This window comes from Zalophus californianus, chromosome 9 (genome assembly GCF_009762305.2).
Source record: "Zalophus californianus isolate mZalCal1 chromosome 9, mZalCal1.pri.v2, whole genome shotgun sequence".
NCBI lineage: Eukaryota > Metazoa > Chordata > Mammalia > Carnivora > Otariidae > Zalophus > Zalophus californianus.
The window spans coordinates 60983421-61000813 of record NC_045603.1 but is presented as its reverse complement, the minus strand read 5'-3'; the positions used below and the strand labels follow the sequence as shown (position 1 = coordinate 61000813).

The 17393-nt window shown below is 41.3% G+C and overlaps 1 protein-coding gene across 3 annotated transcripts in view; it reads left to right on the top strand.

Moving 5' to 3' along the window:
• EIF4B (eukaryotic translation initiation factor 4B) overlaps positions 1–17393 on the top strand; it is a 30730-nt gene that overhangs the window by 9579 nt on the left and 3758 nt on the right. For 2 of the 3 annotated variants that reach the window (XM_027592600.2, XM_027592601.2), the window contains exons 4-11: positions 2829–2945; positions 5017–5071; positions 5563–5697; positions 10005–10142; positions 10243–10416; positions 13876–14104; positions 15001–15113; positions 16898–17111. In XM_027592600.2, the coding sequence (XP_027448401.1) occupies positions 2829–2945; positions 5017–5071; positions 5563–5697; positions 10005–10142; positions 10243–10416; positions 13876–14104; positions 15001–15113; positions 16898–17111 (1175 nt within the window). The remainder of the gene's footprint in view (positions 1–2828; positions 2946–5016; positions 5072–5562; positions 5698–10004; positions 10143–10242; positions 10417–13875; positions 14105–15000; positions 15114–16897; positions 17112–17393) is intronic. The other variant, XM_027592602.2, reaches the window with a different exon arrangement.

The following is a 17393-nucleotide window of genomic DNA, read 5'->3' as shown; positions in this document are numbered from 1 at the left end:
GATTTTATCTATTTATTTGTCAGAGCACACAAGCAGGGCGAGCGGCAGGCAGAGGGAGAAACAGTCTCCCCACTGAGCAGGGAGCCCGACTCGGGACTCCTCACTGGACCCTTGGATCACAACCCAAGCTGAAGGCAGACTTAACCAACTGAGCCACCCAGGTGTCCCACCAGTCAGACAGTCTTAACACCTTATTGATGCAGAAAGAATCTCAAAAACTTAAATCTCTTTTCATTAAGAATCTTAAAAGTGATATTCCCAGGAGCACCTGCCTGGCTCAGTCAGTGGAGCATGTGACTCTTGATCGCGGGGTCATGAATTTGAGCCCCACATTGGGCATATAGATTACTCAAAAAAAACACACCCAGTTAGGTTGTAAGGCATAAAGTTTCTCTGAACTCATTCTGTTAATGACACTCAGGCTTATATCAAAATCACTTTTTAATTTTATATATGAATACCTTTAACTGGAAGATGTGTAATTTATATTAACAAGAGTGTGCTAAAATTTATTAAAAGTTCTGTGAGCCTGGTGCCACATATAGGGGAATTCACAGTGTTTATAGGCATGCTTAAAAAGCTTAAGGGAGGGGCGCCTGGGTGGCTCACTTGTTAGGCGTCTACCCTCAACTCAGGTCATGATCCCGGGTCCTGGGATCGAGCACCACATTGGGCTCCCAGCTTGGCGAGCCTGCTTCTCCCTCTGCCTGCCGCTCCCCCTACTTGTGCTTGCTGTCTGTCAAATAAAATCTTAAAAAAATAAAAATACTTAGGATGGTGGCTGGCTCAGTCAGTAGTAGAGCATGCGACTCTTGATCTCGGAATTGTAAGTTCGAGCCCCACATTGAGGGGTAGAGATTATTTAAAAAATAAAATCTTTTTTTTTTTTTTTTTTAAGGTTTTATTTATTTGACAAAGAGAGACACAGCAAGAGAGGGAACACAAGCAGGGGGAGCGGGAGAGGGAGAAGCAGGCTTCCCGCGGAGCAGGGAGCCCGATGCAGGACTCGATCCCGGTACCCTGGGATCATGACCTGAGCCGAAAGCAGACGCTTAATGACTGAGCCACCCAGGCACCCCCAAAAATAAAATCTTTAAAGAAAGAAAGATACTTAGGACTTAAAAAAATCAGAATAAGTCACAATTTCCAGTTCTGTTGGGTTTTTCTCCAGAATCTTTGCCAATATGAACACATTAAAAAGTACACTTCTTTGGGGCGCCCAGCTGGCTCAGTCAGTAGAGTATGCGACTCTTGATCTCAGGGGTGATGAGTTTGAGCACCACGTTGGGGGTAGAGTTTACTTCCCCCCCCCCCCCTTTAAAAAGTGTGTTTCCTTTAAAGATCTGCTGTCTCCTTCACTCTTACTTTGTTTTTTGACTTTCTTCCTAGATCCTAATCTCTGCACTGGGCCACCAACTTCTATGGGTGGCTTTTCTGGTGTTGTTAAAATCTTTAGGAAAAAAAAGTCACATGCCCTACTGACTGAGCGAGCCAGGCACCCCACGATGTGATTATTTTTTGAATGCCACCTATAAATCTCCTCTCTGTACAAATACGTAGTACAACTGGAAAGCTGACCTGTTTCTGATTTCACTTTCTTGACCTCTTCTGTAGAGTGTTGAATAACCTTGGGCCCATTCAGGCTTTTCACTGTTAATGCTCTAGAATTGGTCTGGAATTACTTCTCCCTTTCATATTTTCTTCTTTTTCCTTCAATATTCAAGAGGTGAGTTAAACTAGAATTAAAAAGAGGCTATAAGAAAATCTATATCTCAGGAGCCAGAGTTAAAGTATCAAATCAGTGCTGCAGAAGAATATAACTTGAATACATAGAAAATACTGAAGAAATGAAGTAAAAGGGTAAGAAAACATATGGAAGCCATCAAGAAGGTGGCCGGAAAATAGTTAAAAGTATATGAAAATGGTTCTAAAATTGGAAATGAAGAGTAATATACCCTGCTATAAATAATAAATACAATTTAGTGCCAGGGAAAGTTTTTTATGAAACTTGAAGGAATCCTCCAAACCTACAATTAGAAAACACAAGGTAGTCTCAAAACCAGATTAATGTAAATTTTTTCTGTACTTGAAGAGTACAAAATTCAGCAGTTTGCCATCTTAGAATTCAGCAGAGGAGGTCAGTCTGGCAGGGGTTTACAATCCAGTGTTTGATTCAGCCAAGCTATTGTTAATATATGAAGATAGTAACGTTTCTCAGGTAAGGTCTCCAGAAAGTACACTGCCTAGAAAACTGGCAAAAACTGAATTGAATTTCTGAAATAGAACTGGAAATACGTATTAAAACCAACTACAATATAGGCATAAAGAGATGACTAAACAGTTGGTCTTTACTGAAAAACAACTAAAAACTAGACTTTTGTAGAATGAGGCAAAAGTCTTGGATGCAAGAACTACCCTAAACTCAAGGGTTTTTTTTGTTTGGTTTTTGGGTTTTTTTAAGGGTTAAATTCATATTGTTCAAACTGGAAAGGTTGTATGGCATTCAGTGAAGTCTCCTCTATCCCTTTGCACCAGTTTTCCTTCTGGAGACAACCAGGTTCTTGTGGTTTTGTGTTTTGTTTGGTTTTGGGTTTTTTTTTTTTTTTTTCAGTAGGCTGTAGGCCCAGCATGGAGCCCATTGTGGGGCTTGAACTCACAACCCTTGAGATAAGAGTCAGACGCTTTACCAGCTAAACCACCCACACACCCCAGTTCTTGTGTATTCTTCAGAGAAATTCACTGCATATGCACTGGTTGGGGAGGGGAGGCGGGAAAAGACAAATGAACAAGAACACTCAATAGGGAAATATGTTTCTTTACTCCTTCAGATCAGTGCAGTGCGTTTACCACGTGAACCCAGCAATCCAGAGAGGTTGAAAGGTTTTGGTTATGCTGAGTTTGAGGACCTGGATTCTTTGCTCAGTGCCCTGAGCCTCAATGAAGAGGTAAAGAAAAGAAGGTGGGGAGTTTGAGGGGTGGGAGCTAACCATTCTTACATTTATCAATATATTTTTGGTTGGGTCAGTAGCTATTTCAAAGATTGTCATATCTACAAAGAAAAGTTCAGTGTAACACTTAACATTCAACATCTAGCAAGTCATATTTTGCTTGAGCAAATTCAACAGGCTCCAGTAACTCAGGGAGGTACTTGTGGAAAATAATGGAAGAAACCCACCACACCAAGACTTTAATAGAAGCTCCCTTTCATTTATTCACAGCTTTGGCTCCACTCTCATGGCTTTGCTTTTTTAAAATAATCTGACCAGATGAAAGCAAATAGGAAAATGATGTTAATCAGTTTAGTGTTAAAGGCATTTTCAGGGAAGTTAATGGTGTTTTTGATAATTTTAAGAGAGTTTGGAAATGTTTCTCAGTTGGATGTCATTTGTAATACATGTTCCTAGGAATCTTCTTACAGGAAAATGACAATAAACATTCAGTGCTTCTGCTTTTTAATGTTGCCCATAGATGTTTTTCTATCCAGACACACTAGAGATTTAGTAGGGAGAGGAGATTGAGCTGTTAATACATGAGGAGGATATGAGTATTAAATCTAACTATAATTATTTGAGTGATTTGTGCCATGCAGTGATCCTTAAGCTAGCCCAAGCAGGATATTTGAAGCATTTAGCCACCTGTTAGTAATGGAAGTTTCTAGTATAGGACCTGCTTTTGCTCCTTTTTTTTTTTTTTTTAACCTCTAGTGACTAAAACTAGATTCTATCTGGGAAGGAAAGGGGCTCTTTTTTTCTTTTTTAATTCCAGAACCCCCTTACTGTTTCTTGAGAAAGCAATTTCCAGTGCCATTTGTGCCATAATCCTATGGTCCACATCTGCCATTTGACATGATTGAAATCAGTATACCTCTTAAAATACTCCTCCTTTCTCATAATTGAGTACCACCATGATACTCTGAAGTAAATGTCAAAAGTTAAATATATGAAAAGCTTAAAGTTGTTCCAAAGTTTTTTCCCTCAGATCATTTTTAGGTTTTATTAACCTGACTAATTTTTAACTTCTCAGTCTGGATAAAGAAAAGAATACCATACAGTTTTATCATCTGAAGTTTGCTGAATTATCTATTATGTAAAATGCTGTCATGGTCCAGACTTAGGAGTTACTTTGTTTCTAGAGATTTCATCATAGTGGTTTTTTTTTGTTTTTTTTGTTTTTTTGTTTTAAGGATTTTATTTATTTGACAGAGACACAGCGAGAGAGGGAACACAAGCAGCAGGGGGAGAGGGAGAGGGAGGCTTCCTGCTGAGCAGGGAGCCCGATGCGGGGCTCGATCCCAGGGCCCTGGGATCATGACCTGAGCCAAAGGCAGACGCTTAACAACTGAGCCACCCAGGCACCCTCATCATAGTGGTTTTTAATGTAACTCTGGATGTTTTCAACTAAAATTCACTGTTGTCCTTCTTCAACTGTAGATTCTACTGTGCAGTGAGGAAAAATCAGCAGTAGAATTAATTGGGTTCAAAGTGTATAAATAATAATGTGGGAAAGGGAAGTCAGAGGGTGTCCTGGAGGAACTGATTTATCCAAAGGTAATTTTGAGTGAAAGAACTTGAGATAATAGAGACCATGCTTGCTGTACCTTTGCTGTGCATAGTAGGGAGTCTACAAATGTCTGAATGAATAATTGCTCTGGACCCAAATACGCCTTTTATTTAGCTAGTTGCCTGGGAATTATTTTCAATTTATTACACTTGATAAATTGCCTTTTGATAGTTAAAAGGCTTATTTTGTGAAATATAGCTTTATAAAACGGTAAGATAATTGATGTGGTGTTGATATAAACCCAACTTAAATTTGTCAATTCTAAGGGGTTATTTCAGTTTTCAAGTCTTTATAAAGGATTCTTTAGCCAACAAATTGGAGTGTTGGCTAGATTACAGTGTTTTTCCTTTATCTTCCTTCCCCCAGTGCTTCTGCTATGCCCAGACGTTCAAGGTCACTCATGGGATTTGTGCATAATGGGGCAAAAGGTTGGTTAATGTGGTCCTATGCTCTCAGTCTCTAGGTAACAGGAGAATTCGAGTGGACGTTGCTGATCAAGCACAGGATAAAGGTAAGAAAGCTGATAGAAATCTTCCTGTTTTGTTTTGGTCCTGGGATAACAAAGCAGAGGCACCCTTTCCCAGAAAATTCTAATAGAGGTGGAGAGCAGTAGGCCTGCCTGAAACTGGAGCACTAGTTCTCAACTAAGGATGATTTTGCCCCACTGGGGATGTTGTCAATGTGTGGAGACATCTCGAGTTGTCAGAACTGGGGAATGCTGCTGACCCCTACTGGGTAGAATCCTGCGGTTGCTCATAGGACATGGATAGGACAGCTCCCCACAGCGAAGGATTATCCACCCCAAAACATTAATGGTATTGAATTGGAGAAAACCTGATTGATCTAGATGAACATTAAATATGTAATAATAGATGAGGTGTCTCTAACAGCATAAGAAGGGCTTCATTCATTTATATCGGGGGAGGGGTCTGGGTGCGTGAGAAATAGCGGACAGAAGTTTTTGTGCGCTAACCTGTGGTTTTTAAATTTATATATCTATAGACAGGGATGATCGTTCTTTTGGCCGAGATAGAAATCGGGATTCTGACAAAACAGATACAGACTGGAGGGCCCGTCCTGCCACAGACAGCTTCGATGACTACCCGCCGAGGAGAGGTGATGATAGCTTTGGAGACAGTAAGTTCATTTTTATCGCGTGAGTTTCTACTGTGCTTTGGGCACTGTTTTGTAATAGGATAAGTGTATGAATGTAAATGATCACATTAGCAGAAAGGGAGCAGTAGACACAAAAAAATTTTATAATATTCGAAAGAATTGATAGATACAGAATTTGATGAATTTATAATTTAAAAAAACAAAAAACCTTGCCAGACAAGGAGTAGATGGGAGATTTCTCTCTTGAGAAACAGTTGTTTAGGGGTACCTGGGTTGCTCAGTCGGTTAACCATCAACTCCTGGTTTCAGCTCAGGTCATGATCTCCGGGTCATGAGATCCAGCCTCTTGCCAGGCTCTGTCCTGGGCATGGAACCTGTTTCAGATTGTCTCTCCCTCCTTTGTGCCCCCCCCCCCCAAAAATAATAGAAACAGTTGTTGATAAAGAAACCCAACGGATCTTATAAAGTAAGGAACTAACAAAAGTTCAGGAGGATTGCTGGGTTAAGAGCATTATACTAAAATTGGTTGCATTACTAGCAGCCAACAGTCAAAATGGAATTTTTTTTTTAAAGAGGTCTTAGAGTTCTTTTTTTTTTTTTAAGATTTTATTTATTCATTTGAGACAGAATGAGAGAGAGAGCGAGCACATGAGACGGGGGAGGGTCAGAGGGAGAAGCAGACTCCCTGCTGAGCCGGAGCCCGACGCGGGACTTGATCCAGGGACTCCAGGATCATGACCTGAGCCAAAGGCAGCCGCCCAACCAACTGAGCCACCCAGGCGCCCCAAAATGGAATTTTTTTTAACATGCCTTTTAAAATAATTGAAAATTTATTCACTTCAAAAATAAAAATGTCTACCATGTGCCAGATATGTTCTGAGCTTGGGATATAGCAGTGAACAAAACAGACAAAAATTGTATCCTCGTTGGACTTTCTTTATACTGGGGGAGAGAAACAGTGCTCAAATAAATCAACTATAATTTAGAGAAAGGAGAAGGGAAAGAGAGAATGTCATAGGGTAAGAGTTGGGCTGAATCAACAACTTTTACATACACCACCTAAATCCAACAAAAGATAGGCAAAACTTTTATGGGGAAAATCAGGCAGCTTTATTGAAATATTTGAAGAAAGAACACTAATTCAGAAAAGACAAGACAAAATAGGGATTTTTCCATATAATAAAATATACGTATAATCTGGATGAAATTCAAAATCTATAATGTTGAGGGGAAGAGGCAAAATTGTGTAAAAATTTGAAACTATCATACAGTGTTTAATATGTAGTTTAAAAATGTATATATGGTAATCTAACCACCTTCATGAGCCTGGGTGACGGTAGAGGGAGCCCTTTAGCTCCATTTGTAAACCTACTACTTTTAAATTTAAAAGCTGAAGTAAACATGGCAAACTGTTGGCATCCCTTAAACCTAATAAGTACAAATACAGAAATCTGTTATAATTGCTTCTGTACTTTCCTGTGTGTTTGAAATATTTTATAAGTGAAAAAGAAATAGAACAACCTCAGTTCATAAGCGTTTTAATTTTGTGAGACACCTTGTGAGTTCTGTACCAAACAAAATTGAGGAAGTAACAAGAGATAGAATTCCTGTTTTTGTAAAGAATTCTCCCTAACCTAATAAGATGTCAGAGAAGGGAGAAGGAATCAAGTTTACATCTTGACTTTGCAGTCAAGACTTTGTGACCAGGCAGAGCCTTGGGAAGAACTACCCGAGAGACCTACCTTTCATGTCAACGTTTATACAAGAGGTTCCGTTCGTTGTTGACAGAAAGAAATGGCTCTTGAAAGAAAAAGCCGTCAGACCAAGGATCCTGTTTTGAATCAAGGGACATGACTATTTTCTCACTTGACCTTGAACTTAGGGTGGTGCATGGGTGGCTCAGTTGGTTGGGAGTCTGCCTTGCGCTCAGGTCATGATCCCAGGGTTCTGGGATGGAGCCCCATGTGGGGCTCCCTGCTCAGCGTGGAGCCTGCTTCTCCCTCTCCTGCCTCTGTCGCTCTCCCTGCTTGTGCTCTCTCACTCTTTCTGTCAAATAAATAAAATCTTAAAAAAAAAAGGAAAGACAGAAACCTTGAACAAGTTTGTAAGACTAGGTGATGTCCCCAAGGTCAGCTCTGCCAAATCTTTAGAGACTCAGGCATTAGGCCCATAAAAGACTTAGGGGAGGGGGGTAGTTATACTAAATGTTACTGTAAAATCTTAGCAATCATTTTTAATGTTTCCTGGCCATCTGTTTTGGTGAGGGCAAGCTTATTATCATTTTATTATTATCTAAGTAAAATTAAGTATATAGTTCGTCTGCCTCTCTAGAGATCAGATACATATTTCAAAATAAACACAAGGCTGATTTTTGGTTTTTGAATTCTGTTTTAGATTCTCTTCTGTGTATAATTGTTTTACCAACATTAACATGTCCTTTAACTTACAAATTTCAGCTAACGGAATATATAGACAAAGTGATACATTTCCAAAATAAAATCATTGTTTAAAAGGAAGTCATCGTAAAAATAAAGTCCTTGTTTGGTCTGCGTACATAAATTAATAAACTCAGAATGTTAAGTTTTTTTGTTTTGACTGATTCATGTTTGCAAATTGAGGTTTTTCATGTAAAAATTGGGATTCCAACTTTCTCAGAAAATTGGAAGATCTAGCAAGTTAGCCAAAGCTAAGTAGCCCCCACCTCCTTTTATAAATGCCTTACACCATGTTGCTTGCCACCTGAGCTCTACAACATTCTTTTATACAAATTTCTGGCATTTCGGCACCTGTGATACTGATAATTCACGTACGTGTGTAAAACAGTTTTCAAGTGTCATGAACACATACAATCAATACATTTCTTGTTCCATTTTTAATGATTGCTTTGTATGGATGCCCCCTGATTTATTTAGTCCATAGCTTGTGCACTCAGCAGTTTTAGTTTTTTTTTTTTTTAAAGATTTTATTTATTTGACAGAGACACAGCGAGAGAGGGAACACAAGCAGGGGGAGTGGGAGAGGGAGAAGCAGGCTTCCCACCGAGCAGGGAGCCCGATGCGGGGCTCGATCCCAGGACCCTGAGATCATGACCTGAGCCGAAGGCAGACGCTTAACGACTGAGCCACCCAGGCGCCCCCAGTTTTAGTATTATAAACAACATTGCAGGGGCGCCTGGGTGGCTCAGTCAGTTAAGCATCTGCCTTCAGCTCAGGTCATGATCTTGTAGTCCTGGGATCGAGCCCCACATCGGGCTCCCTGCTCAGCAGGAAGTCTGCTTCTCCTTCTCCTGCTGCCCTCCAGTTGTTCTCTCTCTCTCTCAAATAAATAAAATCTTTAAAACAAAATGAACAACATTGCAGTGAGCCTCCTTGTACATGTGTGTTTATAATATGTTCAGTTATTTTCTCAGGATAAATTCCTAGAAATTGAATTGTTTCCCCAGAGAGTATACGTGATTTTAAAGCTCTTAGTGTGTAGTTCTGAAACAATTTTCAGAGTGGTTGTGCAATTTTAGACTCAGCAGCAGCAAAGGAATTGACTTATTCCCCTAAACTCTGCCAACACCAGAGGTATCTTATTTTAATCTTTGCCATTTTGGTGGTGGGAAATGTCCTGTTAATTGTAGTTTCTGTTCCTTAAATGATAGCCAGTTAATCCACTGTCCTATGTCATACATATTTTTCTCACTTTGTTTGCCTCTCAGATTTGAGGTTTGTGTGTTTTCCCATGCTAAACTTTTTTAGGTAGTCTTTGGTTCTTTAGAATCAATCAAAAATACAGATTCCAATTATATTCTAGTGTATTTAAGTCTTTAATGCTAGAAATTCGTTATGAGATCTATAGAGATTTTTCTTTTTAACTCCTAAATTACTAGCTTGGCAACATTTATTGAATCATCAGAGAAAATTTTTTGAATCAAACTAATACCAAGAGACCTTAATTCAGTTCACATTTTTCCACTTTGGATTTAAAGTGTTTGGGGTTTGTTTTGTGGTTTGGGGGGTTTTTTTGTTTGTTTGTTTTTTATTTATGTATCCAGAGAGAGCACAAGCAGGGGGAGCAGCAGACAGAGGGGGAAGCAGGCTCCCCGCTGAACAAGAAGCCTGATGCCAGACTCAATCCCAGGACCCTGGGATCGTGACCTGAGCCGAAAACAACCAACCAACTGAGCCACCCAGGCGTCCCAGAAAAGTGATTTACTTCTAAAAAAAACATAGCAGTGACTGTAAACTCATGAAACCAAATTGACTTCATGAGCTATCAAGCTTCTTTCTGTTAGTGGTGTCAAAGAAAAGGAAATGACGTTACTTTGTGTGTTTTCTCTCTAGAGTATCGAGATCGTTACGATTCCGACCGATACCGGGACGGGTACCGGGACGGGTACCGTGATGGGCCACGCCGAGATACGGATCGGTACGGGGGCCGGGATCGCTATGATGACCGAGGCGGCAGGGACTACGACAGAGGTCATTACAAAACACAACTAAGGGAAATTGCTTTCTTTCAAGAACCCCTTTCTTGCCCTTCTTCCCTCCGGTGTGATCGTCATTTGGGATGTGTTCACAGGCTACGACTCCAGGATAGGCAGTGGCAGAAGAGCGTTTGGTAGCGGGTACCGTAGGGACGATGACTACAGAGGAGGCGGGGACCGCTACGAAGACCGCTACGACAGACGAGACGAGCGGCCCTGGAGCTCCAGGGACGACTACTCCCGGGACGACTACAGGCGGGAGGAGAGAGGTAACCCTTTCCTGGTGCTCGCTAACCCAGCAGGCTGCTGGAGAAACCGGTTAGGAAATGATCGGCTACGTGAGTGGGTTTTGAAACAGGATAGAATGTATACGTGGTAAAAGGTGTGGCGGAGCACGGCAGAAAGAGCGTGGGACGAGGGTGACATAATGGACATAGAGCAAAGTCTAGTTCTTCTAAGTTGCCTTAGCATAAAGACTTTTCAGTTCAAATTGGTTGAACATACAAACGAGAACAGGAAAACATATGCCATGCAGTCTCCTAGCCAGCGATTGGCACAGCGGGGTTAAATACCAGGTGTCAGTGATTTCAGTGCCATTGTACCACAGTCATTGATACCTGTTAACTAATGAAGTGTCAGCATACCTCTTCGAAAATTAGGCCCTCATGTCATAACATTTATATAAAACCTGTTGTGTTGCAAATCTGGCCTTTCAAAAAGTATCAATAAATGGCCAACATTTGCTCTGACTTCATTAATATCCAAAAAGTAAGGTGTCTGACCCAGAGATTTTTTCTTCAGTTATATATATATATATATATATTTTAAAAATTTATTTGACAGAGAGCGAGAGAGGGAACACAAGCAGGGGGAGTGGGAGAGGGAGAAGCAGGCTTCCCACTGAGCAGGGATCCCAATGTGGGGCTCGATCCCAGGACCCTGGGATCATGACCTGAGCCGAAGGCAGATGCTTAACGACTGAGCCACCCAGGCGCCCCTCTCTTCAATTATTTTTAGCAGCTTGTCTAGCCTTTTAACATCCTGATGTTAGCCCTGTGTGCCAAGTGCTTTTTTTTTTAACTTGCATTGCTGTTAGCAGTTTCCTCTATTCCCATGCATGCAGCCTAGAAATACTAACACTTATTGAGCATTTACTCTGCACCAGCAGTGAGCTGAGCGCTCTCACAGATATTATAGTCTTTTTTTTTTTTTTTTAAGATTTTATTTATTTATTACGGGGGGACAGAGGAAAAGGGAGAAGCAGGCTCCTCACGGAGCCCTACTTTGGGGCTCCATCCCAGCACCCTGGGATCATGACCTGAGCCAAAGGCAGACACTTAACCTACTGAGCCAGCCAGGCATCCCACAGGTATTATACAGTCTTAAGAATTCTATCTGGTATAGATAATGTTTCTCATTTCCACTTTACTAGAGAGAAAAGTGGAGGCTTACGTGTGGGCTTTGGGTCTCCTTGATTCATGACCTTTTCCTCTCTCAAGCTATTCTTCCCTCCCTCAGTAACTGCATACCTCATCTTTTTTCCCGGTGATCTTGCCCTGTGGTCCCTCTAAGATCTGCCCCCTTATCTCCAGAGTCAATGCCACTGGTTTTGTTCAGACTTCATTGCTTATACCCACATTACTAACAGATTTCCCTGCCTCATTCTATTTTCACACTAGCCCAAATTGTCTTTCTGGAACAAGAGCTAATTAGATTATTCTGCCTACAGTTTACCTCGTTAGTGCTGTGTACCATTAGGTGCTTGCTCAGTTTTCTAGACTTTCAGGAGTTCCACTTTGAAGCCTTCACAGGCTTCCCCAAACACAGTCCCAGTCTAAAAACTTCCATGTGGATAAATCTGTTTTGTAGATCTTAACATACTGTGTTCTTTTTTTATTCTGATCCTCCCGTTGAATTGGGCTCCTTGCAGGCAGGAACTAAAAACTACCCAACTGTCATATTCCTGGCCTTAGCACAGTATTTGAAATATAGGTGCTCATCATTTGTTGAGTAGCTAAAATAAATGGAAATTATCAAAGAAAGAAGAAAGGACATTATGTACTATAGTGGGAGGAACATAGAGTTGGTTTGATAATACAGATGTCATCCTTTGGTCCTCCAAGTATTAGGTGTATGGCTTAAATGAGTTACTCTTTCTGACCCCCCAGTTTTACCCTATAAAAGGGACGTTAATGGGCCCTTGCAAAGTTATACATATTAAAACTGGACCTCGGGAGTGGCGGGGGCCGTTCCTGGCTGGCTCAGTTGATGGAGCATGACACTCTTGATCTCAGGGTTGTGGGTTCGAGCCCCTCACTGGATATAAAGATGACTTAAAAATAAAATCTTTTAAAAAAAAAAACTATCTCGGAAGTTTATATAAATCGCCAGCTTAAAACCTTTATAGAAAATTTAAATCTTGGGGCACCTGGGTGGTTCAGTCAGTTAAGCATGTGCCTTCGGCTCAGGTCATGATCCCCGGGTCCTGGGATCGAGCCCTGCATCAGGCTCCCTGCTCGGTGGGGAGCCTGCTTCTCCTCCTCCTCCCTTTGTTACTCCTCTTACTTGTGCTGTTTCACTGTCTCTCTGTGTCTCTGTCAAGTCAATAAATAAAATCTTTAAAATACATATATTTTGGGGCACCTGGGTGGCTCAGTTGTTAAGCGTCTGCCTTCGGCTCAGGTCATGATCCCAGGGTCCTGGAATCGAGCCCCACATCGGGCTCCCTGCTCCGCGGGAAGCCTGCTTCCCCCTCTCCCACTCCCCCTGCTTGTGTTCCCTCTCTCGCTGTGTTTCTCTCTGTCAAATAAATAAATAAAATCTAAAATATATATATATATATTTTTTTTTTTAAAGGAAAGTTTAAATCTTGCTGAACCATCCCCTCTTTGCAGATACATACGTATATACATCCTGTACTAAAAGTATAAAGACCTGCTTGGGAATGATAAGCCCCAAATTCGAGCATAGTGGTTATGAGAGGACAGAACACAGCTAGGCATGTCACCAGGGGAAAGATACTCAGGAGCCTTTAGTGTGGATTTTAGAATGTTTTATTACTTAAGCCAGGTGGGTGGTTGGGACCACATAGGTTTTATCTTGTTTATCTTTTGTATGTCACAAATATTTAGGATAAACACTAATTTTGAGAAATATAATTCCCTTGAAACACTAAGGTTTATCTTGAAATATTCCAACAGCTTGGATCCAAGAAGGAATCACATTCCTTTAGTGTTTACATCAGCTGTTCAGTGCTGTATGGTTTGCTCCATGAATCACTATCAGATTTAGATTCTACACAGAGACAAGAGTATAGGAACTAGAGTCTTTCCCATCATATTGTCACAAGCTCTTCTTAGCCTCCTGAAGTAATCCATCTTCTAGACCAAATTTTTCACCAAGATACTTTCATCCAGTAGTTTATCATAATTGGACATTCTTGCAGGTAATAGTAGTTGTGATGGTTCACTTCACCATATAAGTGTTTACCTTTCTCAGTCTTCCCTTCAGTGTGGCACTGCCTCATGGATGTGGTAGTGGAAAGACTGATTGTCCTTCGTTGTTTAAGCCACCCATTTCTAATGTTCCCCCTTCTTGGCCGGATTGGCCAGGCCACTACTCTGAATCCCACACGGCATTTTCTTACCGCTCTGTCTGGGCATCTGGCTTTCAGCCATCAACTTCTGGTGATTTTGAAAAACTGTTACTTAGAGTTTTATTTAACTTAGGTCCCCCCCAAAGACCCAAACTGAATCTAAAGCCTCGGAGTACTCCTAAGGAAGATGATTCCTCTGCTAGCACCTCCCAGTCCAGTCGAGCGGCCTCTATCTTTGGAGGGGCAAAGCCTGTTGACACAGCTGCTAGAGAGCGAGAAGTAGAAGAGCGGCTGCAGAAGGAGCAGGAGAAGCTGCAGCGCCAGCTGGATGAGCCAAAACTAGAACGACGGCCCCGGGAGAGGTGAGTGAGGTTCTCTTCGATGGTAGGTTTCCTGTCTGGGAGTGCAGTGCCTCCTGTTGGGCGGGGGCGGTACATTCCCGGGGCACCCTTGGGAAACTCATGTAGATGTTACAGGTTGTCACTTACTAGCATTTACTGTACATGGCCTAGGGCCGCTAGGGGTGCTGCAATATATGGGACAGTCGCACCCGATGAAGAATTAGTTGCCTGGCCCTTAACAATTTTTAAAAGGGCTTAACCAGCCTTAATCTCTGACAAATATAAATTGGTAGTGATTTAATACAGGAGTGGGCAAAACACGGCCTGTCCTTTTTTTTACAAATAAAGTTTATCTGACCCATTAAAAAATTGGCCAAACCTGGCTTTAGTATGTGGAGTAAAACCCCACCATGGTGAGGTGAGTGGGTGTGCCTCTTTTCCAAGTTACTGGCGAAAGAGTAGAGAGAAAATATTTTCACTTATATTAAACATTGACTGTAAATTACTTTCCATCTATTTTTACTTGCGTGTATGTTAAAGGAGTCCTTACTGAATGTTTATTATTAAAAGGTGGAATTGGATCTAATAGGGTAAAAACCTCCTGTGATAACATTCTGAAAAATGGTCTAGTTTTCAGTGGCTTGTAGAGTTGCGTTAGCAGTAAGGAAGGCCTGTAGGTTATATAGGAGACCGTTCTTAACCCTAGTCGGTGCTTGAAGTGCTTAGAGCCAAAGTGTCTTAATGTCTGCAACTTTCAGGTGGTTTCAGAGAGACAAGGTGTGCACACCCACCCACAAATACAGTGAGTGTGATAGAATATTAATAAGTGATAATTTTTGAGGGGTCAGCATGGGTCCAAAGTGGCCTTCATTGAGCTGGACATAAGTTTTCTTTTTTTTTTAAATCTCTTTGTATAGACACCCCAGCTGGCGAAGTGAAGAGACTCAGGAACGGGAACGGTCTAGGACAGGAAGTGAGTCATCACAGACTGGGACCTCAGCCACATCTGGCAGAAGTAAGTCAGACCAGGGTGGGTATCATGTTATTGCCCCTTTCCCTAAACTAGCCATAACCAAATTATGCAGAGACTTCGGGGTGTTAAATTGAGTCATGGAAGCTTTATTTGGAGTAGCATAGATTGGCCAGAATGTCACATCTCCTGGTCTGAAAAATCTGACAAATGGGCACCAAAAGAGACTTAGGTGATCTGTTTAATAATCTTCCAGTAAGGAGTATACCTGATGGTTAGGTTTCTCCCTTCCTTTTATGTCTTGACATTCCAGAGTTTTCCTTTGTTTAGAGCAGTCACAGTCATACAGCTCTCTCGCCAGCCTTTTTGGATGTCACGTATAACCAGAGCAATGTCTCGAGCGATGATCTTCTGCTCTTGATCCTTCCTTCCTTGAATTTATCAATTGGTCACAAACATGTTTAGTGTTTTGGAAACTGAGTAATTAAATCATAACACCTCCCCTTATTGCGAACCAGTGTTGTTTTTAATTTTTTCCTCCCACCTCTAATTTGATTTGTACATGAGCATTTCAAAGCATGGCTCCAGGCTGAAATGATTTGAAAATTCATCCAAGTGTTGTACAAGTTTTCTGGAAATTACTCATACCGGAGTAGCCTTTTAGTAATAGGGTAGTAATGCCTCTGTTTATAGCCAGGTGGGAGTATGATAGTTGGGTTGATTATATTACCTCCTGAGGCGGCTGCACTTAAAAGATAGAATCTGACAAAATAACTTTTAGTTTTTAGGAGACATTTGTTGCCCTTAAAAATAAAATATGTTCTGGTGTGTGTGTGTGTGTGTGTGTGTGTGTTGCCCTTAAAAATAAAATATGTTCTGGTGTGTGTGTGTGTGTGTGTGTGTGTGTGTGTGGTGTGTGTGTTGCCCTTAAAAATAAAATATGTTCTGGTGTGTGTGTGTGTGTGTGTGTGTGTGTGTGTGTGTGTGTGTGTGTGTGTGTGTGTTGCCCTTAAAAATAAAATATGTTGTGTGTGTGTGTGTGTGTGTGTGTGTGTGTGTGTGTGTGTGTTGCCCTTAAAAATAAAATATGTTCTGGTGTGTGTGTGTGTGTGTGTGTGTGTGTGTGTGTGTGTTGCCCTTAAAAATAAAATATGTTCTGGTGTGTGTGTGTGTGTGTGTGTGTGTGTGTGTGTGTGTGTTGCCCTTAAAAATAAAATATGTTCTGGTGTGTGTGTGTGTGTGTGTGTGTGTGTGTGTGTGTGTGTGTTGCCCTTAAAAATAAAATATGTTCTGGTGTGTGTGTGTGTGTGTGTGTGTGTGTGTGTGTGTGTGTGTGTGTGTGTGTTGAGCCTCCAAATTGAAGTTTGGTCAGTGGTACCTGGGGTTTAAGGTTAATCATATGTTCTGGTGTGTGTGTGTGTGTGTTTTGAGCCTCCAAATTGAAGTTTGGTCAGTGGTACCTGGGGTTTAAGGTTAATCAAAGGTCCTCTTCGCACACAGTACATATTCTCCAAGTATAAACATTTTAACACTGTACTGAAAATATAGTAAGGCTGTGATCCTAAAATAAAGAGCACTCGTTCCTAGGAAAGGTCGGGTGGCTATCCTTGGAGAGCCATTATTTTTCTTGAATCAAAAATGTCACTTTTCTCAGAGTGACATTTGGTAACCACTGGTTTGGGGATAGTTTCATCTATTAGGAGCCAGATACAGGTCTATATTTAGGAATAATGATGAAAAGAGGTCAACTTGGGTGGACCATTTTCCATTCTCTTGAGGTCCTGAATAGATGGCTGTTTAATAGCTTTTCCTGATAATGTAACCTTCCTACTCTGACTTCACAGATGCACGAAGGAGAGAGAGTGAAAAGTCTCTAGAAAACGAAGCACCCAATAAGGAGGAAGACTGTCACTCTCCAACTTCTAAGCCTCCCAAATCTGAGCAGCCTCTGAAGGTAATGCCAGCCCCTCCACCAAAGGAGAATGCTTGGGTGAAGCGAAGTTCTAACCCTCCTGCTCGATCTCAGAGCTCAGACACAGAGCAGCAGTCCCCTACAAGGTGAGTCACCTTGGAAGCAGAACAGTTGCTTAGCTGTAGACTCTTAAACATTGTGATGTCATGATGGAGAGTGCCCTAGCTGTTGGCCTTACATAGCATATTTTAAGTTATGCTATCTTTGCTCTCAGTTCAGATTCAGTGGTGTGCTGGAAGCGGCTCATTTAAGCCATTGTTCAGTTTTCTAGAGTTTTGATAACTGGTTGGCATCACTTTGGCTACTCGAAATCTGCAAATTGGTAATCAGAACCTGCTGCTGCCACATTTGGCAACATGGCTTTGGGG